The 27,039-nt window shown below is 41.4% G+C and overlaps 1 protein-coding gene across 2 annotated transcripts in view; it reads right to left on the minus strand.

The window, feature by feature from the left end:
• Nucleotides 1-27,039, minus strand: part of GALNTL6 (polypeptide N-acetylgalactosaminyltransferase like 6) — a 681,266-nt gene that overhangs the window by 413,665 nt on the left and 240,562 nt on the right. For both annotated transcript variants that reach the window (XM_072119809.1, XM_072119800.1), the window contains exon 3: nucleotides 13,956-14,094. In XM_072119809.1, the coding sequence (XP_071975910.1) occupies nucleotides 13,956-14,094 (139 nt within the window). The remainder of the gene's footprint in view (nucleotides 1-13,955; nucleotides 14,095-27,039) is intronic.

Here is a 27,039-nt window from a genome sequence, read left to right on the forward strand (position 1 = left end):
AAGTGGTTATGGAAAGTATTTGGACACCTTTACATTTTTCATTGGTAAAAAAATGAGTCTCTTTTTTTCTCATTAATGTAGCCTCTTGCTAAAGAAAAACTGAAATATCACATGGTCTTAAATATTCAACCATTTGCTGTGACACTTATATTTAACCCACATGCTGTCCATTTCCTTCTGTTCTTCCCTGAAATGATTCTATTCCTTCATTGGAGTCCAGCTGTGTTTAATAAAGCTGATTGGACTTGATTCGTAAAGGCACAAAAAAGACCTTACAGCTCATAGTACATGTCAGAACACATGAGAATCATGAGGTATAAGGTACTGCCCAAGGAGCTCAAAGGCAAGACACAGATCTGTCCAAGGTTACAAAAGAGTTTCTCCAGCACCCAAGGTTCCTTAGAGCACAGTGGCCTCCATAATCCTTAAATAGAAGAGGATTGGGGTGACCAAAACTCTTCCTTGACTCCTTGACCTGGCTTGGTGACAGAGGTGAAGAAGAACCCTGTTGCTGAGCTCCAGAGATGTAGTAGGGAGATGGGATAAAGTTCCACAAAGTCAACTATCACTGCAGCCCTCCCCCAGTAGGGGCTTTGTGGCAGAGCGTGCCAACAGAATCCTCACCTCAGTAAAAGACATATGAAAGCCGCATCCAGTTTGCAAGAAATATATACAATGATTTCAAGACTCTTAGAAATAGGATTCTCTGTTCTGATGAGATGAAGATGAAACTTTTTGGTGTTAAATCTAAGTGGTTTGTGTGGAGAAACCAGGAACTGCTCATCACCTGCCAAATACAATCCCAACAGTGAAACATGGTGGCAGCAGCATCATGCTATGGGGTGTTTTTCAGTTGCAGGGAAAGGACCAAATGTTGCAATTGCAGGAAAGATGAATGCAGCCAGGTACAAAAACATTGTGGATGAAAACCTCCTCCAGAGTGCTCTAAACCTCAGACTGGGCCAACGGTTCACCTTCCAATAAGGAAATGGAGGACTTGTATCTTAGTTTTTTTTCTTTGGTGCAAAATTTAGACTTTTGGTAGGTCTTTTTTTGTGCCTTATGTATGATCATGTCTTATTTCTTGTGATACATGCTTAATTCTTTTCTGTCCTGGCAGGTGTAACTTTTGACTTTTTTTTTAGACGTTTTGTTGCAAATGTCTCAAATCCACATGGGCACAAGGGAGTGAACACTAGTGTAAATTTTGGATTTGAGGCTGTGGCCCGTATTTTTAAGCACTCTAGTCCCACCCCAGGGAGATGATGATATATGCATCTGCGGTCACACTTGGTGTTAACACGTGCGTTTGTAAATGCATCACAACAGCTGAGAAAGGAAATTTGCATTGCTGTCAAAATTGTGTTTAGAAAATACATGTTTTATCAAAAAGTTAACATACATGCTAACATAGAATTAACAAACGTGTTTGTTAACACAATGTGAACATAGGTGTTAACATTGTGTTAATACATGCATTTCGTAAGTGCCTTGTTAGCAGCAATGTAACTAGGCAAATTTGCCTACACAAACGCATGTGTTAACGCCACGTGTAACCTCACCCTTTTTCTCCTTTGTGACCTCAATTTTTCAATGCCCAGCAGGATTTATGTACAAAATATTAAACATTTATTGCATATAAAATAATTGCAATTTACATGTTAAAACAGGGTCCATAAAAATATCCTTCCTTTGCACCTGTCCTGGGCCAGGTACAGATTTGCACCTAAAAAGTTGCAAAACTATGCAAAAGAGTGATACAAAAGTGAAAAGTTGCACAGAATATCTGGGAAATAAATAAACATATGGCCCACTGCACAAGGTGCAGAGCAGGGTGTACTTGAAAAGAGACAGCAAAAGTTGCTGTGAAAAGTTGCAAAAACTAAAAAGGTCACAAAAATGAGACAAACTAGCAGAAATAAAAGTAAATGTCCCCAATTTTAGCACATAGCTAAAATAACAAAGCATTGGCTTCAGCATATTCTTGACTGTCCCAGCCAGAGCCCTGTACTTAACCCAATTAAGCATCTATGGAGAGACTTGAAAATGGCTTCCACCAATGTTCACCATCCAACTGGAGAAGATCTGCAAGGAAGAATGGCAGAGGACCCCCAAATCAAGGTGTGAAAAAGGACCTTCTACTTAATACTGAGCAAAGGGGCTGAATACTTATGTGATACCGTGTGATATTTCAGTTTTTCTTGTAGCAAAAATATCAAAATTTCTGTTTATTTCTGTCAAAATGCGGTGCAAAGTGTACAATATTGAGCAAAAATAAGAACTTTTTTGATCTTATTAATATTCTGTGGATGAGCCGAATAAAAAATAACCTTTAATGAATATAGTTAAAACACGTAGTCAAGGCCAACTACAAATCCTATAAAATCAAACCCACAAATCGTCCCTGAGGGACTAAAAACATAGCAGTGAGTGACCTTAACGTGCTACACCTTAGTGAAAATGGTGGCGATCCACATAAGTAGAGGCCGCGTACCTGACCAGAAGACCGGGAAGTCGTGATGGTAGGTAACTGCAACGCAACAGTTGGACATCGTGGACTGTGTCCTGCGACCTTGTAAGTGTAGAGAGGTCCTCTCAGCAGGCTTTGTTCAAGTACCAGGAGAGGAATAAATGGAAAGGGGAAGGTATGGCACTCTGTCAGGCGTGGAGTTCAGGTATCCCTATTATGCCCTATCAGGACTTGGATGGAGACCTATAGAGTCTCAGCTTGGGGCCACAGCCCTAAATGACTGCCACCCTGACAGGAACCTTTCCCTACCTTGGGCAAGCTGGCCCTGTGCTGTGCAGGGATGGGGAGAGGGGAATATGATGCTTTATAGGGCTATATTTTTCCCCTGATGAGTCCTTATTTCTAAGGGCGAAACATATCATCTAGGGACATCTGACCTAGATCATACTTGAGTTATCTATTCTAAACTCTTTATCTTTGCACCATTCTATATATTATGTGCACTCCTCTTTGTAGGGTCTATCCACATGGAACACTGCCCCACATATCAGTTAACATCAATTTGATATTAGTCCCTCCAACGTCCCCCTATTCCCCTCTCCCCATCCCTGCATAGCACAGGGTCAGCTTGCCCACGATAGGGAAAGGTTCCAGTCGGGGTGGCAGTCATTCAGGGCTGCTGCCCCGAGTTGAGGCTCTATAGGGCGTAACAGGTCCCCATCCCAGTCCTGATAGAGCGTAATAGGGATACCTGCACTCCACCCCTGACAGAGTGCCGTACCTTCCCCCTTCCATTTATTCCTCTCCTCGTACTTGAACAAAGCCTGCTGAGAGGACCTCTCTACAACTACACAGTTGAAGGACACAGTCCACGATGTCTACTTGATGCGTTGCAGTTACCTACCATCACGACTTATAAGGTGTAGCACGTTAAGGTCACTCCCTGCTATATATTTAGTCCCTAAGGGACGATTTGGCGGTTTGATTTTACAGGATTTGTAGTTGGCCTTAGCTACGTGTTTTAACTATATTCATTAATGGTTATTATTTATTTTTTATTCGGCTCATCCGCAAAGTGTACTCTTCCTTCACTCTGCCCGGTGGATGTGGTAGGGAACCTATATTACCCACAAAGTATATTTATTTTTATCAATTGTCCGTCTTAAAAGAAAGAGTGAAAAATGTAAAGGTCGGAATACCTTCAGTATACACTGTTTTACAATGTATTCCAAAAGTGATCATATAATTGCTCATACAAGTCGCAAAAACATATTAAAAATATAGATATCGTAAAAATAGTAAAAAAAAAATAAAATAAATATAAAATAAATAATAAAATATTAGAAAATTGAAAAAACTACCCAAAAGTTGCACTGTCCCCCACAAGTAAGTTTACAATTGTAAATAGTGTTGAGTGGGTCCACACCACAAAGTTCAGGTCTGTACAGAACTCTGCAAGTTCAGGCCCCAAACCTGGACACAAATTTCAGTCAGTTTGTGTTTGGTTCTGGCTCAACACCGCTGCTTATATATAACACCTGTTAGTGGTGCTGGAGCTATCAACAGCATTTAAATTAATGTGGGGCACTCTTCACAAGCTGGTACCAACTGTGTCTAATGCATGCCACCATTTTGGGGAGGATTGACACTCCCCTATAATGTCAAAGGGAACGCTGATCCTTCCGAAAATGAAACCAGGAAATCAGCTTACAACAGGGCCTTAGAAACCCCAACCATGTGTAGCTGTTAACTCACATTTGTGTGCATGTAGCCTTATAGCTGTATTATTATGTCCTGATAATATTTTAAATTTAGCACCAAAATGTAATTGTAAACCATCAATAAAAAATTCATTTTACCAAAAAGAAAAAAATGTTTCCCTGAATTGATCCCCAAATTCTGAACTTGAAGCACTGACATAAAATGTGCAATATTTGACTCAGTGGGGGTCATTTACTAAGGGCCCGATTCGCGTTTTCCCGACGTGTTACCCAAATATTTCCGATTTGCACCAATTGTACCTGAATTGCCCTGGGATTTTGCCGCACGCGATCGGATTGTGGCGCATCGGCGCCGGCATGCGCGCGACAGAAATCGGGGGGGGGGGGGGTGGCCGAACGAAAACCCGACATTTTCGGAAAAACCGCCGCATTTAAGAACGGAAAATGTGTCGCTCGGGACGCGCTTACCTTCACTCAGCCCGAGCCGGTGAACTCCAGCGCGTTCAGATGCTTTTCAGCGCAGCAGCGCCACCTGGTGGATAGAGGAGGAACTACCTTATTAAATTCCGGCAAGACCCGAATCCAGCGCAGAGAACACGCCGCTGGATCGCGAATGGACCGAGTAAGTAAATCTGCCCCAGTATTTTCCTATGGACAATGTGGACAAAACATAATTTTCATGATGGATGGGGATAAAATAGGTAAAATGTATACCATCATTACATATTAAAGGATCAGACAAATTTGAGGCCTTAGTCACAGAAATCTTCCAAGATCATGGTGTGTTCATAACTATGCAAATTGAGACCAATTATCAACATCAGACATCCATTTACTCTGCAGTCTCCACGAGCGCAATCTCTTGTCAGATTCCTTCTCAAAGAATCCCTAGAACAAGTTAGACTGTTAGATTTCTCTTCCCACACTATGATTTATTTCTATTGATCAAACCTCCTGCTGACTCATTTTATATGAAGTGCATGAGAGATCAGAACTGCTAAAATTGTCATAGCGGGGTGTGAAAAAAAACCTTTTAAGTATAGAGTAGCCATGGTTTAAGATTTGAAGTCTTGCAGACATTCTGTGCATAGTGAAGACTGCATTTTAGAATTGCAATGAGTCAACAAAGTTAGGCTCAATGAATATTGAGAATGCTACAGAGCTACAGATGTGACCACCCTTAATGTAGCTTGAATATAACTACAACCTCATCAAGTACCAATTATGTCCAGGCGCAACAGTTACCACTGGACAAACTAAGTGTGGGCACACATAGCCACATCTGTATTGCATTCAAAATCCAAGAATAAAGGCATAGAAGAGCATACCAGTACAGATAAAACTTTATTGATCCCTGAGAAAATTGCAGTGTACAAAGCTCTGGCTTTGTATAATACGGCTGAAATGTCCTCTTATTACAATTTTCACATCATGCATTCTCCCTGGGGGAGGGGGTGTATCTCTATACAAAGTCTGATTGACCAATATGTACAAAAAATCCACCATATATTGCCATGATATAGTATTTATGTTGTATGAAAACTTAATATGTGTTGTGTATACATCTAGTGATGCACACCAATATTAACTTGCACTATGGATAGTAGTACTAACACTTGATATCATTTGGACACTACAATATGTTTCCAGTCTTTCGATATGCCAATGTTGCTTATTTATACAATTATAAAGGCAGACCCGACTTAACAACACCAAAGTTACAGGTGACTCCTAGTTACAGATAGACCTCTGTGCCCACTGGGACCTCTGGTGAAGCTCTGGTGAAGCCGGTAACTGATAATACTTTAGTATCAGGCTACAATGGGTAAGGTGTCTGCATTAAAAGCTTTATTGCCAATTTAGAAAATTTGTCACAAGGACAAAAAAATCTTTTGTTGAGAGTTACACTTACATAATATACCTGTTCTGTCTCAAATTCAACTCAAATTCAACTTAAAGGGGCACTCCCAAGAAGTGGAGATTCTTAAATAAACGTAGGATAACAAAATAACATGTTTTCTAATTCACTGTTGTAATTTCAACCTTTATCTATCAGTCCTGCTGTTTACAATTAGGTTTCCCCTGGATCCAACCGTAAATCTTCTTATTATGGTCGCGTTTTTCTCATAAATTGCTTATCTAGCCCCTCCCCCTGCATAACAAGAATAGCAACAGACACAGGCACTTCCTTCCGGCAAGCAGCAGTGTGCAGAGACATACTCTGCAAGCTATAGAGAGATAAGGTCTTTATCCAGAGGAGGGGGAGGAAGGCACAGAATAGCTGACCCTGTGTGTGTTATAGGCCAGTTAGCAGAGCTGAGAGTATCAATGTGTGTTATATCCATCACATGGATCTTATCATTTCTCATTTCTGATCAGTCTCATCTCTCTTTTTCTATGTGTCAAATGCAAGTAGAATTTTCAGAAGCTAAATTAAAGTGTATATAAACCTGTACTTTGATAATCTAAACACATTGTTAGCACACAGCATCTCATAGCACAGAGAAATCATGAAGTGCCTTCCTAGGGAGTCTCTGTTCACATTCTGGAATTTTACAATGACCGATTACTAAGTTATTGGAGCTAAAACAGCAATTTAACTGAGTAAAGTGGTAAAGTAAGGGGGTTGCAAATGATTTATATTGTGTAAACACCACTACGGGATTAAAATTTGGACAAACCCCTTTAAGAACAAACCTATAGAGCCTATCTTTTGATTAACCCACAGTCTGCTTGTACATCACCTTCATGCTATATTTACAGTATCACCCGCATATCCAAAGCCAGGCTGGAGAAACGATGTGTGGTGAATTCAATCAGCAGCTCAGCAACTACACAAGTGTTTACACTGCAGAAATTCAGCATCTCCTTAGTCTAACAGTATGAACCAAGAAAGATGCCTATACCATTATGACACAATAATCTAACAGTATGAACCAAGAAAGATGCCTATACCAATATAACACATAGACTGGAGGAATCCATGTAGTTTGTGGAGTAATACACAAACATGGTTGTTATAATGAATACAAATTGTAGAGGAGTTTAGTGAAAACACAATTACTATGGAGTTCCAGTAATTGGGAAAAGAGTGACTCGGAGCAATAGTAAAAATCTTAAGGTATCCATTGTAAGGAATAGGTAAATTTTGAGAATCTTTTTGAAGTAAGTGTACATGGGATTGATTAATACACAGATTAGCCCCCAGTACTACCAAGGATTTTTGATTATTTAGAAACTTTCTTAAGCATGTGATTTAACCTAGCGGACAAACATAACCTAAAGACATTGGACCTACTGTCTTTACATTTTGTTATGATCACAGGTAGAAATTGAAACTTCAGGGATAAGTTGGTTAGTAGATGGCAGACAAACAAGTACAGGTGGTCCCGACATAAGGACACTTGACTTACAGATGACCCTAGTTACAGATGGTCCTCTCTAGCAATTCTTCTTTACTTTAGTCTCAGGCTGTAATGATCAGCTGTAAAGTGTCTGTAATGAAGCTTTATTGGTAATACCTGTTCCCATGAGAGTAAAAAAATTTGAAAATCCAATTATCACAGGGACAAAAAAAAATGTCTGCAGTTACAATTCTAAAATATACCCAGCTAAAGTACACAGTACACAGCTAAAGAATTTATCCTGTACAAAACCTGGGCTGCCTGTAGTTCAGTTTAAGAAAGAGTATACTTCAAGTAGAGAGTCAACATGATGTTAGAGGTACCCAATCACTGGTGTAATGTTATGTGAAGAAGCATGTAGTTGGTTATCATCAACATATAGACAAATCTGCTGATAGTCTAATACTAATAATCTAATACAGACAGATGGAAAAGAGAAGAAGGGCCACAATGGAACACTGACAGCAAAAGGAAAAGGAGAATATGAGACAATTAAAGATTTGATTATGTTAAATGGGTGCAAAATGCTAATTTCATTGCTGCTGTGCCCTAGATCTTTTTGGGGAATGTTTTTTTAAAATCCATTGACAGTTCAAAAAAAAAAATATGGTTACTGCTGAAATCCCAACATTTAGCATTTTATACTTGGTGCTCGGTCAAAAATAACGGTTTTTGCTTTCTTGTTTCTTTGTTGAAATTACCAGCCATTGCACTTATTTGTTTCTTCTCCCATTGTAAAACACTATGGAAAGTGCTGGTGCGATATAAATAAAGATGAGAATCATAATATACAAGTCTATATGGCTAAGTGCAAACTCGTTTTGCATTGTTCCCCATAAACAAAGAGAAAATGTAATGAGTGTAGAACAAATGATAGGGCTGACATAGCTGATGAATATTTGTTAAGTCATTTAAATAAATTAGTTCTGCATCCACTGTCAACTAGTTATGTTAATGACAGTATGTGCTGTCAAGTACCGCTGTTAGACTGATGTTTTATTAATTTTTATAACTTCTGCACAGCCAGCTAATGTAAAAATACCAGTGAAATAGCCTTAAAACAATTTTAAAAAACTAATAAAACTAAGACCAATGTGAAGTTAAAGAAAGTTTTTCTATTTCCCTTCGAAATACTGCAAGTACAATTAGACTTGGTATGACCACATTTTGAGTAGAGTTGTGTCTGTTGAGTCACAACTATTTTGGCTGCTGAAGACAGGGATCCAGGAACCCCCATTTTAGATAATAAGCGTTGGTCCCAGAAGCGGGAGCTACATTTATGAAACAGTATGGCAAATCCTATCATTATTGTAATTTTACTGTATATTTTGTATTCATCTTTATAAATTAATAAAAAAGTAATTCAAATTTAAAAAATGTCCACATCAAAGTACAGGCAGTCTCTGACCTAAGGACACTCGATTTACAGACAACTCCAGTTTACAGTTGGACCTCCTTGGCCATTGTGACCTCTCGTGAAGCTCTCAGGAGACTGGTAATTTAATGCACTTTAGCTCCAGGCTGTAATAATCACTTGTAAGGTGTCTTTAGTGAAGCTTTATTGATAATCCTTGTGCCCATGACAAACCAAAATTTTGAAAATTGTTGCACAGGCATAAACATTGTTTCTGAAGTTACACATACAAAATATACAGTTCTGTTTTATATACAGATTCAACTAAAGAACAAACCTATAGAACTTATCTTATACATAACTCGGGGACTGCCTGTAAGTGTGTTCCCTAGATGACCAATATACTGCATTGTACGGTTGGTCCCCTACTTAAAGACACCCGACTTACAGACAACCCCTAGTTAAAGATGGCCCCCTCCGTCCACTGTGAGCTCTGGTGAATCTCTTTGGATAGTTTACTATAGTCCCAGGCTAAAATGATCAGCTGTAAGGTGTCTGTAATGAAACTTTATCAATAGTCCTTGGTCCCATTGCAGCAAAAAATTTTGAAAATCCAATTGTCACTGGGGCAAACTTAAGCTTGTTAATCCTGTTCAGCTACAATTATAAAATATAAAGTTCCAACTTACATACAAATTTAATTTAAGAACAGACCTCATGAACCCATCTTGTACGTAACCCAGGGACTGCCTGTACTAGTAAAAAAAAACATACCTTAAAAAAATCTAGTACTTTAACAACTATTGATTTTTTTTCTTTGAATACAAAGTTAATTCATCTTCACATTTCACATTTATATTCAGTAAAACTTTGTACTTTATGATATTCAGTCTTTTTACCTGCAGACAATGAAAGGTAACGCCAGTCAGGTTGAGTTACAGGGTTGTGTGTGATCCAGCTCCTTTGACACTGACAGTTTTTCTTTACAATGGGATCTGTAAGTTTCTCTACCTTGACTCTTTATCTGAATTCATAAGTGCTGCCAGTATACGGCATTGTGAACAGCGATTACTGATGGACTGCTACATGTTGATTGACTGAAGCATATTGTACACTGTGGCAGCAGAGGTTGGGAAAAGAGCATGAATAAAAGGTTTTCTATTGTTTTCTATTCCTCTTAAAAGGATTATGAGACAGAGGAAACAAAAGTTTCTTGTATCTCATGCATTTTCTTAGGTAAATAGTTTTCATTTCTAATGACAATTTGAAAGCTGACCTTTCCTTTTTGCAATGTGATATTCCACCAGTGCCCGTGCGTCATCTATGCATGACAATGAATGCCAGCACATAAAAAACTAAATATCAGCAATTAAAATAATAATCATTTCTAATTGTCAGGATATCAGATTTGCATGACACATTCTTTCTATTCATCTATAAATACAACAATAAGGTTGGTTATATTAGTTTGCTTTTGCCAGTTATTTAACTTTTTCAAAACAACAACTGGAAATGGAATATCATATAGTTACTTGTTTCCAAAATTAAACACATAAAAGTTAAATAAAGTAAAAGTAGCCAAGTACAAAGAGTACTGATCCACGAGACCTTATATGAGAATCCATAGCCTGGTCCAGAAAGTGATTAAATTGCTACTTTGATATAAAACAGTATGACAATGGAAGCTGAGAGAAAGTTAGTCAGTCACAAAAGGTTAACTATTATTGAGCCAGAGCAGAGTTTCCAGGAAACAGATGGGTGTGGTAGTTTTCAATCAAGGTTGCCAGGAGAATGAATACACCAGTAAGAGGCAGTTTGAAACAATCGGACACTAATAGTTCTATAACAAACAGCTACAGAGCCTTATATTTTAAGGGGTATTCCCAGCTGAACATTTACATCTAGACATTACTGTGTGAATATAATTTCCCATAAATGTAGCAATGTTGTCCCTTGGAAACAATAAAGGTGTCCTTGGGTATACCCCCCCCCCCCCACACCCTGGCAGCAATGGCCAGGCATGCACTTTGAAGGCTGCCAAACCACCTGGATTCAGTGATCATTATCACAGATTGAATGCAAGTCATGCACTCACTTCCAGCCATCACATGCAAATAAAAAAGTGTTTCTTTGTGTACTCACTCCAGCAGCGGTGGTCATATCCAAGCAAAACAATATTGTTTCTAAGGGACAACAAGGCTAATTATCTTCACCCAAAAAATTGACTTCAACCAGGAACATTAGTTTTAAATAACAACCAAATGAATAAATGTTTGTATATTGTAGATTAATTAAATGTGTCCAGATGAGAATACCTCTTTAAATTCACTGGCACACACATTTTTTGAGGAAAAATGATAGAAAATTCTGTATAATATGTAGGCATAATGTTACAGAGCAGAAAGAACTTATCAGATTGATATATTGTTTTGTTGAAAGAGATGTTTTTGCTATATCATGAAATTGTTGTTAATATTTGCCTTAAAATTCCGTTGGATACCCATGAAGACAGTCATCCCCAAACAAGTGTACACAAAAAATAAATTGTCAATCAGGGCCAGTTCTAGACAAAGTGGGGCCCTGGGCAAAACTAAAAGTGGGGCCCCAAAATAAAACTATTTTATGACCAGTCACAGTCAGCAAAAGGCTCCCTTTAGAATGGTAAAACAAACTGTAATATGGGAGAATTTTATAAGTCACGTTTAGATGTGCGCCATTGTATTAGCCGCACAATAACAGAACCCTCCGTGCTTCATAAGAATGTGAGTGAGAACCTCATAAAATAGGTGTAAATAATGGTGTGCAATAAAAACTTTTTTCCAGAACATGTGTGTGTTTTTGGTGTTGCATATAACTTTATGGACATGTTCTGGATCGTGGTGTTAATATGTAGGCACGTTAGGCTCAAATGTTCATTGTATCAGTCAATTTTCGCAAAAAAAACAACAAAATTAAGGAATAAAAGGCAATAAGAGAGAAAGTGTGTTCTTAGATAGTTCTGGATAGGAGAGGGTTAATGAACATTAGTTGATATTATTCCTTATCAAAATGTAGTAACATATAAAGTGAATATTTCCATTATCTGTGAGGTGCAGCAGCTCCTGTGTGCAGCAAATTCTCCCTGCAGACTGATGGCTAAGAATCTGGAGGGGGGTACACGTCAGGGGGCTGTATCTCTGGCTCTGTGACACATAAAACCTCACTTCTTTTCTCCTCTTTTATATAATCTAAATTTGTGTTTCTAAGTGTCAAGAAACGGAGCTATTAACTGTTAAACTGCTGTCGGGAGTGATTTTTATTAATAAAAATGGCACCTGATATTCTCACTTTAAACCTGAATATCTCTGGATCCATGGCACCTAGAAACAAAATTCAAGCCACAGTTTCAGTGGGAAAAAAAACTATAAAGTACAAATGTGCTTGCTTCAGTGAAATAAAACAATTCACTCGCACATACCAATGCTCACCATTATAAAACGTCCCCACATTTGTCCGAGACGGTATCAAAATGAGTGTAACATAATAGAACATCCGATGATTATAATTTTAATATTTTAAAAATTGATGCTTAACAGATACTCTATATTTTTTTAAATGGAAAAAGTCTATGGTAAAGTCTATGGTAAAGTCCATTAAAGGGGTTGTCCCACAAAGACAAGCTATTTAAATAAACTCAGGATGACAAAATAAAACATTTTCTAATTCACTGTTATTAACAAAAATACAGCATTTCACAGATAGAAGTCCAACCCGCCTCTAGCAGTCCTGCTGTACACAATTTCAGTTTCCCCTAGACACGACCCTGTAACTTCTGACTGAAGGGCAGGGGCGCCATCTTGGATTTCTGTGTGACACCATGCAGCTGAGTTTCTCTCTCTATGCTCTCTGCCTCTAATAACCCACCATGCAGTCCAGGATGTAGCTCACAGACACTCACTTCCTGCCAGAAAACCACACATAGTGAGGAAATAGAAGCTGCAAGCTGCAGGCAGATAAGTTATAAGTTAACATGCATCTCATGGATCTCATCATCTCTGTCTCATCTCTCTTTCTATGTGTTAGATACTAGTACAATGTTCAGAAGCTAAATGAAAGTGTATATAAACTTGTACCTTGATAATCCAACCACTTTTTTAGCTCGCAGAACTGGATGGATCATGGAGTGTCTGCTTAGAGAGTCACCACCCACACCCTGGAATCTTACACTGACCCTCACAGAGTGATAGGAGCTAAATCTGCTATAAAACTGAGTACAATTGTAAAGTAAGGGATTAAAAATTACCTTTATTGTGTAAACATCACTAGGGGATTGAGATTTGAGAATTTTCTTTTGTGGAAAACCCCTTTAAGTGAAGTTTTAGGTCATTTTCAGACAGTACTTTTATTATTTTATGTAATTTTCAGTCAGTACTAAATACAATACATGTTTTCACTTGATGTTTTCACTTGATGATGTAGATGATTTGTACCCCTGGATCTTTAGATTATTATTTTGACAGGACCTTGAAGATTACAGTATTTTTCAATTATTCCAGGTTAATATGCCTCAAAGAAATATGTAAATAAGATTGCAATTTCACATTAGAGTAGACCTCACACCAGGAAATGACTAAGCCACTTCTTCTTTAGTGATATATGTTGTTATAGCTGTCTTTTTCTTTCACGCAAGAAACCATAATCTATGAGTGATTTCATTTCCATTCATCAGTTTTATTGGGTTGCGGTGTGACCCCATAATGACTTATTTAATCAGTTTCAACGAGACGCTTTATGTAATGAAACAGTGCATGGAACCTTAAATCTAAATTACATAAGTGTATCTAAAATTCCCAGATTCACCTAGTTTCCAACAGGGCCTGTCTGCCAGCCACTACATCAATGAAATTAAATAACGACACCTAGAAATTTACAGCTAAATTGATTAGATGAACATTTTCCTTTTAACCAATTTTAATATAAATTTATTTTATTATTTAATGGATATTTTAATAGGAAGGTCAACTTACTTAGGATGTCGGATGTCAGGGAGCGATCTCTCCAGTGCAATATTGTTGCTTACATATATATTAAAGCCATTTTCTCGATAAGCTGTGTCATCTTGATCTAATTCATTGACAGGATATGGCTTCCCATGTTCACCTTTACCTAGAAAAAAAACCGATACATTTTACATTTTGAAGTGCTTTATCTTTAGGTTAGCTGATAAATAGGTCATTACTGTGGGTGTGAAAATAGTTTTTTTCCTTCTGATGGATTTAGAGGGTGAAGAAGGCTGAAAAAAAATAGATTAGCTGAAGCTCAAGATTCCTGGAGGGGCAGCGTTAAGTAACGGCCGCTGCACTTCTGATGGGTACATTCAAACAGCAGTATACCTGTCCGGCCGCAGCCGGGGCACGCATAAAGGTGTGTGCTGGAGAGGAGGAGGAGGTGACTACTCCATACAAAAAAACGCTGCACGACCACACACACGGGGAAAGATAGAGTGTATTCTATATTTTACCCCCGAGTACAATGCGGAAGAGTGCCACACATGCGTCACCTCCCTGGGGTGTGACTAGGGTGCTTAAAATTGCAGGACACAGCCTCATATCCAAAATTTACAGTAGAGTGAACTCCTCCATAGAACTGGTTCACATGGCTTGTGTGGATAAATATGGATTTAAGACATTTACAACAAATATTCTCAAGACAAAATTTGCACCTGCCAGGACAGGAGAACCTGAACAAGTATCAAATATGTCTAAGTAAGTCATCTTTAGAAACTCTTCATTAGATGCTCACTACTTGTTGTGTTTTATTTAAGCATTTTCTGCAGAATTTAAGTGAGTTGGCCCCCTTCTGTTCACCGACTTCTGGATCTTCAGGTGTTGCTTATCAGGCATAGTAACATCAAGCTGATTTTGCTTGGACAAACATAGTGGGCATGAAAGATATTCTGTAATGGGGAAAATTAATGCAAGTTATTCATCTCCCAGAATCTTTTGCTATAAGTTTTTAAGAGGAATTACACTGTTAAAGATTTGAAAATGCTAAAAGGCCAGTTTCCTTGTGTTAAATTGGCTGTGTCGTGTAGTTTTGAGCCATGCAGTGGTATGCCTGCCAAGTTCAATTTCCCCTACAGACCATAAAATTTAGCTTATTTTGTGAAAGTGAAACAGGGTAAGGCAAACATCTTCTCCTTGCAAATTGTACTTGTAAGAGTATTTATTGGCAAGTTGCAGACCTGCTGCTGATTTCTTCTAATGTATACGAGAATGAAGTAACAAATGTGAATTTTATGTCTAGTTAAATGTATCCTTTCTAATTGCATTAAAGCAAAAGCTGGAATAGATATATAAAAAAAGAAAAAATAGAGAACCAGTGATGGAAAGGAGGAGCAACCACTGAAGATGGACAGGGGTTGAGGAGCCATGGAAGATAAGGGAGAAACACTTAAGCAAAAGTACCCAACTTTAACATTACAGTTTGTGAGCCAAGTAATAATTTGCTTACAGGTAGTCCTCCAAGATGCCACCATGATAGGCTGCCTGTACATCTGCTCTGGCATCTTTACCCCTTTTAACCCTAAATTGCCTTTTTTTCCTGTTTCTGTTGAGATTTTTCACACCCCACTCATCCTATCATCCGGAACCAGTTTGAAGATCTCCAGCAGCGGGACCATAGTGATGCAATCGAGAACCAAGAGCCGCGGAGACCTGCCAGCACATATCCTGCCCTCCTTCTGCTGTTTGAAAATGGCAGCAACAATCCATCTGCACACTGGCGAACCTTCAATTCACAACCAAAGGCAGCATCCCAGTCGTACATCCACTTGCTTGCACTGGACCACATCCCCAGAACAGCTGAAGACCCGGCGCCCAAAAACCACATGGCAGCTAAAGACCACATGGTGCACTGGAACACTGCCCTTATCCCAGAGACCAACACACTGGGCTGTGTGGGAGCGCACACATGATGTTGAATGGCGGCAGCATGTGTGTCCCAGCCCTCTATCCAGACAGTATAAATCAAACAGACCCTTTAAAATTCTATATCTATGAATAATAGGAATTAATATAAAAATTCATACACATCAAAGTTACCTAAGGAATATAGTTTGAATTTCAATGAACTATGTTATTTTAGCATTAAGTTTTACCTAAGTAACATCATATAACATTTTTTTCTCAAGGGTAGTCTTTTCTCAAGTGCTTTTATTAAAAAGCTGCTTCCTTTACTTTCCTTACAAGCAGTGATTTCTCAGCTCTTTTGTCTCTAAAACCTCTAAAACCAAACTATCAGCATTCTAATAAATTGATGCCACTTTACAGATTTTTTGCATGATGCAGATGACTGGGATTTGTGTGTTGAACATTTTCCCTTGTAGTAGCTTATGATATCTTGGAGACACTGTTCCTCAATCACTTCTTTGAGGAAAATGTACTGATGTATAAGGCATCTCCCATCATTTACTTCCTATATCACAATTATTCAGAAATAATTCCTATGTGATTGTTTTCTTCCGATCAAGAGCCATAGGGGGATATTTATCAGGACCTCTGCGCACCGCCAGTGGCGCAGAGGCCCTGAAATAATCGCAAATGCTAGATTATTGCTAGCTTTTGCGATTATTTTCCCCAATCCGCCACCTTCACGCCAGTGGGGCGTGAAGGGGGGGGGGGCGCGGCCGGCCGAGCGGGGGGCGCGGGCGGACGGGAGTGGGGTAGGATAAATGCTGGGCAACTGGCAGCCCGATACATCAAGAGGCAGATGTATCGGGCTGCGAATTCGCAGCGGCGGGGCGATCATATGCTGGCGCACGACCGCCAGCGTATGATAAATATCCCCCATAGAGTTGATTATTATACAGCATAGTGTCTGAGGGAATGTCAATGCTGGACCTATCACTGGTCTCTGCTGAAGGCACTGGAAATGTTGTTCTCCTGATGAAGCTGCAGGGTGAAATGTTCGTGAGGAAATCCTGCCCATGGTGTGGTCCAGGATGACACAAGATATAAATAGGCAGTTTTTCTTATGCTATATTAATGACTCTCTCTCTGTAATATGTAAAGTGATGCATTATGCATTATTGTGATATAATAATACTAATTCTTTATTTACACAGCGCACACGCATCGCTGCACAAAGCATGTCAAATTGGTCCCTGTCCCCAATGGGGCTCACAATCTAAACAACATGTTTTGGAGTGTGGGAGGAAAATGGAGTCCCCGGAGGAAACATACAAACTCTTTGCAGATGTTGACCTGGGTGCTGCAAGGCAGAAGTTCTACTCACTCAGCCACCGTGCCGCCTTGTGATATATTAAAGTATTGACTTTTCATCTATTTTGCATTGTGTTTGTTGTGTGCTCTCGCGTGTTTTGGTGGATATTGTTGACCTTGTGGTCGAGTGAGTGGGTGCAATGTTTGGGTTCCCTTTTTAGGTATTTGTAGGTTGAAATTGTTCAATTACTTGCCCTCAGATACAGTAGTTTGCAACACAACTGCAAGTGTTACAGAAGCCATGTTACCTGTAGGATAAAGGAATAGGCAAGTGTACTTTTTATTTTAAGGCAATGTGTTTCAGTTGAATAGGACCTTTAAAGAGGCTGTTTAACTTAAATTAGAAGAATGTGACTCAAGGTTACTATTAAGGTCAGAGACTGACGGCCGTGGTGACCTGCCCTTGAATGGAATGTAACATGACAATAGAACAGGAGCTGCAGCTTCAAGAATATGGCTAGATCTGATAAAATTCACTATTAAAGGGGTTTTATGATCACTGATTTTTCATATAGCTGACCTATCACTTGGCAAGGCCTTCAATATGTGATTGATGGGGTATGAACAGGGAGAGGACTGTAATTCTCTTGCAGCTTTAGGGAGGACATAAGCTCCTGCATAGTACAAAACTCTGGAATACCTGATCAGTTTAGGATGCAGGTGTCTGACCACCAATGATCCAGAGAATGAAAATTTAGTGGGGAATGATTTAAATCTTTTAATTCATTTGCAAATAGTTTTTAGCACAACCAGCACCTCACAGATTTGTTTATTCCACCAGTTTCCATCAACCATCTTGCTAGAACTAGCACCACATAGCTCCGACTTAAGTCACAATAAACCTTATTCCCGCTATTATTCCCCCCCCTGCCTCTGTTGAAAAATGCATCTTAACCCTTTCACGACCCGTGACGTAATAGCACGTCACGGGTCGGCCGCGGGTGCATGGAGAGGGCTCACGCGCTGAGCCCTCTCCATAGCCGGTAAGTCTTTGCTGCATATTGCAGCAAAGGCTTACCGGTAACACCCACGATCGGTGCTAGCACCGATCGCGGGTGTTTTCACCTCGATCGTCGCCGGCAAATCCTTTCGAGGATCGCCGCTCCCCGTGACGTCATCGGGGAGCGGCGATCCGTCTCCATGGTAACCTCGGGTCTCACGAAGACCCGAGGCTACTTCGGGTTAACCCATGCATTACAATGTGCTATCAGCACATTGTAATGTATGAGTAGTAAAATCCCCATATACTGCCATACTGTAGTATGGCAGTATATGATAGGATCGTGCAGACACCCTAGGGTTAAAGTACCCTAGGGAGTGTGAAAAGTACTAAAAATAAAAATAAAAAAAAGTTAAAAAAAAAAATTATAATAAAAAACCCTAAAAACTCAAATCACCCCCCTTTCCCTAGAACTGATATAAATATAAATAAACAGTAAAAATCATAAACACATTAGGTATCGCCGCATCCAAAAATGCCCGATCTATCAAAATATGATAATGGTTTTTCACTGCGTTTAATCCCGTAACGGAAAATCGAGCCCAAATTCGAAAATGGCACTTTTTTTGTCATTTAAAAAAATTAAAAAATTCTATAAAAAGTGATCACAAGGTCGAACAGTCCTAAAATTGATAACATTGTAAACGTCATCAAAATCCGCAAAAAACGACACCACCCACAGCTCAATACACCAAAGTATAAAAAAGTTATTAGCACCAGAAGATGGCAAAATCCCTAAAAAAATTTTTGTACAGGAGGTTTTAATTTTTTTAAATGTATGAAAACATTATAAAACCTATATAAATTTGGTATCCCCGTAATCGCACAGACCCAAAGAATAAAGTAGACATGTCATTTGGGGCGCACAGTGAAATCCGTAAGATCCAAGCCCACAAGAAGACGGCACAAATGCGTTTTTTTTACCAATTTCACTGCATTTGGATTTTTTTTCCCGCTTCCTAGTACACTGCATGGAATATTCAATACCATTTCTATGAAGTGCAATTTGTTACGCAGAAAATAAGCCATCACACAGCTCTGTACATGGAAAAATAAAAAAGTTATGGATTTTTGATCATGGGGAGTAAAAAATTAAAATGAAAACGGGCAAGGTCCTGAAAGGGTTAAATCTCTCTCCTCCTATGATTAAAATATTTCCCAAAACTTTTTCTCCTTTTGTCTATGTTAGCCTGAAAATGTGAGAAGATCTGCTGTTTCCCACAGAGTGCCCACTGCTAATCTCACCATGCAAGTAAGAGGGACAGAATTCTGGTAAGGACAGGAAATGGACAGGAAGAAAACTTCCTGTCTGCTCAGGAAGAGATTCATAGAGTCATTAAGCTGTCAATCAAAAAAGAGGTGTGGTTCACTGGAAGCCTGCATAAAAACTTGACTCTTCGCTTCAGAAGTTGACTCATGTCTACTCATATTCATATCAGAAAAATTGCTGTAATTAAGATACAGTGCTTCAGTGGCAGATCATTTTAGGTGATGTAGGGAGGGCTTTTAACACTTTTCCAGCATGTATTGCTGGTGTGAGGGGTAAAAATGTACCACCTTCAGAAAATACATAACTGACATAAATCTATAAAAAAAACTGTGTAAATTGTATGTATACAATAAGGAAATATTGAGTACATTACAACTCAGCCCATAAGGAACTAAGTTAATGCAAATTCTTTTCATCTATTCCCATTGTCCCCAATGCAGGCATTCACTAGAAATCATGATACAATAACATGAATATTTACAAGTACAATGTTTTGTTGGTCCTTTTCCTCTACATTATGTTCTCCAAAAACTAATTTGTTGCATTGTCAATCATGAGTTTCATCTCTTAGTTCTGCACAATAGAAAAAAAAGTACTAGACTCAGATAAAATATTTGCAAACAGATACACTGTATAAATGAGAACTTACAAAGTACAAGACAGAGTGCTGCAAGCAAAACTGGAACAACATGAACAAAAGAATTCAAGTTACCATACTCTATGCTCAGCTAGTGATGCCTTAAAGTAGTAGCAAAGATCCATTCAGGTTGGCAGCTAAAAGTAGTGGAGTACTGTAGCTATGGCACCTGCTGAGCTACCCACTTTTACTAAGGCTTAAATTTTATTAAAAGGTTATCAATAGAGATGAGCGAACATACTCGTCCGAGCTTGATGCTCGATCGAGCATTAGTGTACTCGTAACTGCTCGTTGCTCGGACGAGTATTTCGCCCGCTCGAGAAAATGGCAGCTCCCGCCGTTTTGCTTTTTGGCGGCCAGAAACAGAGCCAATCACAAGCCAGGAGACTCTGCACTCCACCCAGCATGACGTGGTACCCTTACACGTAGATAGCAGTGGTTGGCTGGCCAGATCAGGTGACCCTGGGATAGACTAGCCGCTGCCCGCGCTGCTCGGATCATTCTCTGTCTGGATGCCGCTAGGGAGAGAGCTGCTGCTGGTCAGGGAAAGCGTTAGGGTGTTCTATTAGAATAGTGTTAGGCAGGAGTGATTCTAAAAGAACCCAACAGCCCTTCTTAGGGCTACAATAACGTTATAATTTTTTTTTTTTTTTTTTTTTGCAGCTAGTACCATATTGTGAGGAATTAGCAGGGGGACTTGCTACCGTTGTGTTTAGCTCTTAGTGACACACATATCCACCTCAAACACCAAAGTGGGAAAATTTATTAGGGGTTTGAGTAGAATTAGGCACAGTCTGCCAGTTTCTTTTTATTTTACGTTTATTGTTTTAATAACTCAGTGTCATCTCATCTTGCATAGTAGTGTGCTGTAATACTTGGCTAGAAAATAGCCATAGGAGAATACAAACGGCTTAATTACGCCTACAGTACCGTTATATATATTTGATTTCTGGTTGATCTGCTGGTGGCTGTAGTTGTTGCAGTGCATCTACTAGCAAATTGTGAGCAATTTGGAGTCAGACTTGCGACCACTGTGTTTTGCGCTTAGTGACGCACATACCCATCGCAAAGACCGAAGTGGGAAAATTTATTAGGGGCCGGGGTTGTATTTCAATTAGTCACAGTCTGCCATTTCCTTTTTTATTTTACGTTTATTTTTTTCATAACTCAGCGTCATCTCATCTGGCATAGTAGTGTGGTGTAATACTTGGCTAGAAAATAGCCATAGGAGAATACAAACGGCTTAATTACGCCTACAGTAGCGTTATATATATTTGATTTCTGGTTGATCTGCTGGTGGCTGTAGTTGTTGCAGTGCATCTACTAGCAAATTGTGAGCAATTTGGAGTCAGACTTGCGACCACTGTGTTTTGCGCTTAGTGACGCACATATCCATCGCAAAGACCGAAGTGGGAAAATTTATTAGGGGCCGGGGTTGTATTTCAATTAGGCACAGTCTGCCATTTCCTTTTTTATTTTACGTTTATTTTTTTCATAACTCAGCGTCATCTCATCTGGCATAGTAGTGTGCTGTAATACTTGGCTAGAAAATAGCCATAGGAGAATACAAACGACTTAATTACGCCTACAGTAGCGTTATATATATTTGATTTCTGGTTGATCTGCTGGTGGCTGTAGTTGTTGCAGTGCATCTACTAGCAAATTGTCAGCAATTTGGAGTCAGACTTGCGACCACTGTGTTTTGCGCTTAGTGACGCACATATCCATCGCAAAGACTGAAGTGGGAAAATTTATTAGGGGCCGGGGTTGTATTTCAATTAGGCACAGTCTGCCATTTCCTTTTTTATTTTACGTTTATTTTTTTCATAACTCAGCGTCATCTCATCTGGCATAGCAGTGTGCTGTAATACTTGGCTAGAAAATAGCCATAGGAGAATACAAACGGCTTAATTACGCCTACAGTACCGTTATATATATTTGATTTCTGGTTGATCTGCTGGTGGCTGTAGTTGTTGCAGTGCATCTACTAGCAAATTGTCAGCAATTTGGAGTCAGACTTGCGACCACTGTGTTTTGCGCTTAGTGACGCACATATCCATCGCAAAGACCGAAGTGGGAAAATTTATTAGGGGCCGGGGTTGTATTTCAATTAGGCACAGTCTGCCATTTCCTTTTTTATTTTACGTTTATTTTTTTCATAACTCAGCGTCATCTCATCTGGCATAGCAGTGTGCTTTCATACTTGGCTATAAAATAGCCATAGCAATAGGATAGCATCGTTTGGTTTTAAAAACTAAAAAACACAAAAAAAAAAAAAAAAAAAAAGTAAAAAAAAAAATTCAAGTTATAACTCTCATTTTCAAAATGTTTAACCCGAGGGCTAGGGGTAGAGGACGAGGGCGGGGACGTGGGCGTCCAACTACTGCAGGGGTCAGAGGCCGTGGTCCTGGGCGGGGTGAGACACCACCTACTTATGAGGGAGCAGGGGAACGCCGCAGAGCTACACTCCCTAGGTTCATGTCTGAAGTTACTGGGACTCGTGGTAGAGCACTGTTGAGGCCAGAACAGTGCGAACAGGTGATGTCGTGGATTGCCGACAATGCTTCGAGCAATTTGTCCACCAGTCAGTCTTCCACGCAGTCCACCCATGTCACCGAAATCGGCACTCCTACAGCTCCTGCACCTCAGCCTCCTCCCCCCCAGTCTGCCCCCTCCCAGCAAAATTTGCCATTTGAACCGGCATACTCTGAGGAACTGTTTTCTGGACCATTCCCACAGTCACAAACCACTTGTCCGGTTGCTGATGAGCAATTTTCCGATGCCCAGGTTTTCCACCAGTCGCAGTCTGTGGGTGATGATGACCTTGTTGACGTAGTGGAAGAAGTGTGTAAAGAGGTGTCCGACGATGAGGAGACACGGTTGTCAGACAGTGGGGAAGTTGTTGTCAGGGCAGGAAGTCCGAGGGGGGAGCAGACTGAGGGATCGGAGGATGATGAGGTGACAGACCCAAGCTGGGTTGAGAGGCCGGGTGAACACAGTGCTTCTGAGACGGAGGAGAGTCCTCGACCAGAACAGGTTGGAAGAGGCAGTGGTGGGGCTAGACGGAGAGGCAGGGCCAGAGCTGGTGCATCAGCGCCAAATGTGTCAACTAGTGAAGCTCCCGTGGCGAGGGCTCCTGCGGCGAGGGCTAGATTTTCAGAAGTCTGGAGGTTCTTTAAGGAAACACCGGATGACCGACGGACTGTGGTGTGCCACATTTGCCAAACCAGGATCAGCAGGGGTTCCACCACTACTAGCTTAACTACCACCAGTATGCGCAGGCATATGAATGCTAAACACCCCACTCAGTGGCAACAAGCGCGTTCACCTCCGGCCGTGCACACCACTGCTCCTTCCCCTGTGTCAGCTGATAGTCAGCCCCCTGCCCAGGACCCTGCCACAAAAACCCCATCGTCGCCTCCACGATCCTCCACAGCATCCACCAGCGTTCAGCTCTCCATACCCCAGACGCTGGAGCGGAAACGCAAATATAGTGCAACCCACCCGCACGCCCAAGCCCTTAATGTGCACATCTCCAGATTGCTAAGCCTGGAGATGCTGCCCTATAGGCTAGTAGAGACCGAGGCCTTTCGCAGCCTCATGGCGGCGGCCGCCCCTCGGTATTCGGTCCCCAGCCGCCACTACTTTTCCCGATGTGCCGTCCCAGCCCTGCACCAGCACGTGTCAGACAACATAATCCGTGCCCTGACCAACGCCGTTTCTGACAAGGTCCACCTGACCACGGACACGTGGACGAGTGCTGCCGGGCAGGGCCACTATATATCGCTGACGGCACATTGGGTTAACTTGGTGGAGGCTGGGACCGAGTCTGACCCTGCGGCTGGTCATATACTGCCGACGCCGAGGATTGCGGGGCCTACCTCGGTCCAGGTGTTTCAGGCCTACTATGCCTCCTCCTCCTCCCACCCCTCCTCCACCTCCTCCTCCGAACGACCATCCGTGGGCATGGCGCCATCAGTCGGTAGCTCTAGGCACAGCAGCAGTGCCGTCGCTAAGCGACAGCAGGCGGTGCTGAAACTGCTGAGCCTAGGCGATAAAAGGCACACCGCCCAAGAACTATTACAGGGCATCACAGCGCAGACTGATCTGTGGCTGGCACCGCTGAACCTGAAGCCAGGCATGGTTGTGTGTGACAACGGCCGTAACCTGGTGGCGACTCTGCAACTCGGCAGACTGACACATGTGCCATGCCTGGCCCATGTGTTAAATCTGATAGTTCAGCATTTCCTCAAGACATACCCCAATCTGTCTGATTTGCTCACGAAGGTGCGCCGCATCTGTGCGCATTTCAGGAAGTCCAGCACAGATGCTGCCACTCTCAGGGCAGCGCAGCGCCGCCTCCAACTGCCCGCTCACCGACTGTTGTGCGACGTGCCCACGAGGTGGAATTCAACACTGACCATGTTATCCAGAGTTTACCAGCAGCGCCGAGCGATTGTAGACTGCCAGATGTCAACTTCCACCAGAACTGGTAGTCAGGTCAGTCAGCTTCCTCAAGTCTACAATGAGGAGTGGACGTGGATGTCTGATATCTGTCAGGTGCTGAGTAACTTTGAGGAGTCAACACAGATGGTCAGTGGCGATGCCGCCATCATCAGCCTCACCATCCCGCTGCTTGGCCTGTTGAAAAACTCTCTGGTCAGCATGAAGTCGGAAGCTTTGCGCTCCTCACAAGAGACGGGGGAAGAAGATTCCCTTGTTGATAGCCAAAGCACCCTTAGGTCTGTTTCTCAGCGCATATCGGAGGAGGTGGAGGTGGAGGAGGATGAGGAGGAAGAGGAGGAGAATGTTGGCGAGACACAAGAGGGGACCATTGTTGAGTCCTTCACTGTTGAGCGTGTATGGGCAGAAGAAGAGGAATTGGAGGAGTTGGAGGAGGAGGAAATGGACAGTCAGGCCAGTGAGGGGAGCGAATTCTTACGCGTTGGTACTCTGGCGCATATGGCAGATTTCATGCTAGGCTGCCTATCCCGTGACCCTCGTTTTCAAAGAATTTATTCCAGCACCGATTACTGGGTGTTCACTCTCCTGGACCCACGGTACAAGCAAAATCTTTCCACTCTCATCCCTGGAGAGGAAAGGAGTGTGAGAATGCATGAATACCAGCAGGCCCTGGTGCACAAGCTGAAACAGTATTTCCCTTCTGACAGCGCTAGCGGCAGAGTGCGTAGTTCTGCGGGACAAGTAGCGAGGGAGAGTAGGCGAGCAGGCAGCTTGTCCAGCACTGGCAAGGGTACGCTTTACAAGGCTTTTGCCAGCTTTATGTCACCCCAGCAAGACACTGTCACCTGTCCCCAGTCTCGGCAGAGTAGGGCTGATCTTTACAGAAAGATGGTGAGGGAGTACGTAGCTGACCATACCATCGTCCTAAATGAACACACAGCTCCCTACAACTACTGGGTTTCAAAGCTGGACATGTGGCACGAACTGGCGCTGTACGCCTTGGAGGTTCTTGCCTGCCCTGCCGCTAGCGTCTTGTCTGAGAGGGTTTTCAGTGCAGCTGGTGGCATCATCACCGATAAGCGTACACGCCTGTCGACTGACAGCGCTGACAGGCTGACGCTTATCAAGATGAATAAAGCATGGATTTCTCCTAATTTCCAATCTCCAGCAGGTGAAGGAAGCTCAACCTGAATAATTTATCCACTCCTCCTCCTCATTTTCCTCCTTCTCCTGCTCTTTGTACAGTAAAGCAGAGGAAACTGGCTATTTTTTGACAGGGCCCACTGGCTCTACCTATAGTACTTTATGCATTTAATTTTTCTGGAGGGCCACCGACCCGGTCCTCTGTTTTAAACAATTTTTGGGAGTGCCACATACAGGCACTCAATCTATTCAATTTTTCTGGAGCTCCACCTACCTGCTCCTCTAGTTTGAAAAATTTTTTGGACTGCCACATACAGGCACTCAATCTATTCCATTTTTCTGGAGGGCCACCTACCTGCTCCTCTGGTTTGAAAACTTTTTTGGACTGCCACATACAGGCACTCAATCTATTCAATTTTTCTGGAGGGCCACCTACCTGCTCCTCTGGTTTAAAAACTTTTTTGGACTGCCACATACAGGCACTCAATCTATTCCATTTTTCTGGAGGGCCACCTACCTGCTCCTCTGGTTTGAAAACTTTTTTGGACTGCCACATACAGGCACTCAATCTATTCCATTTTTCTGGAGGGCCACCTACCTGCTCCTCTGGTTTAAAAACTTTTTTGGACTGCCACATACAGGCACTCAATCTATTCCATTTTTCTGGAGGGCCACCTACCTGCTCCTCTGGTTTAAAAACTTTTTTGGACTGCCACATACAGGCACTCAATCTATTCCATTTTTCTGGATGGCCACCTACCTGCTCCTCTGGTTTAAAAACTTTTTTGGACTGCCACATACAGGCATTCAATCTATTCCATTTTTCTGGAGGGCCACCTACCTGCTCCTCTGGTTTAAAAACTTTTTTGGACTGCCACATACAGGCACTCAATCTTTTCCATTTTTCTGGAGGGCCACCTACCTGCTCCTCTGGTTTGAAAACTTTTTTGGACTGCCACATACAGGCACTATCCAAATTGAATTGTCTCCATAGCAGCCTCCACACGTTGTCTCCATTGCTACCTCCAAAAGTCGTCCATATAGCTGCCTCCATACATCGTCCCTTTATCAAACGAGGTTTGTCAGGCCGAAATTTGGGTTGTTTTCATGGATTCCACATCAAAGTTGTTAACTTTGTCGCCACCCTGCTGTGTTATCCACAAAATACACTGGCAAACTTTTACCATTTACGGATATTATTTCAGCGCTTCTTGCGCATCTGTTTACATTCCCCTCACCCGCCATATCCTAAACTTATAAGAACGCTACTACACTTGATCTTATACAAAAGGTTCTTAGAAGTGCTGTTTGGGGA

The sequence above is a fragment of the Engystomops pustulosus genome, chromosome 1, assembly GCF_040894005.1.
Source record: "Engystomops pustulosus chromosome 1, aEngPut4.maternal, whole genome shotgun sequence".
NCBI lineage: Eukaryota > Metazoa > Chordata > Amphibia > Anura > Leptodactylidae > Engystomops > Engystomops pustulosus.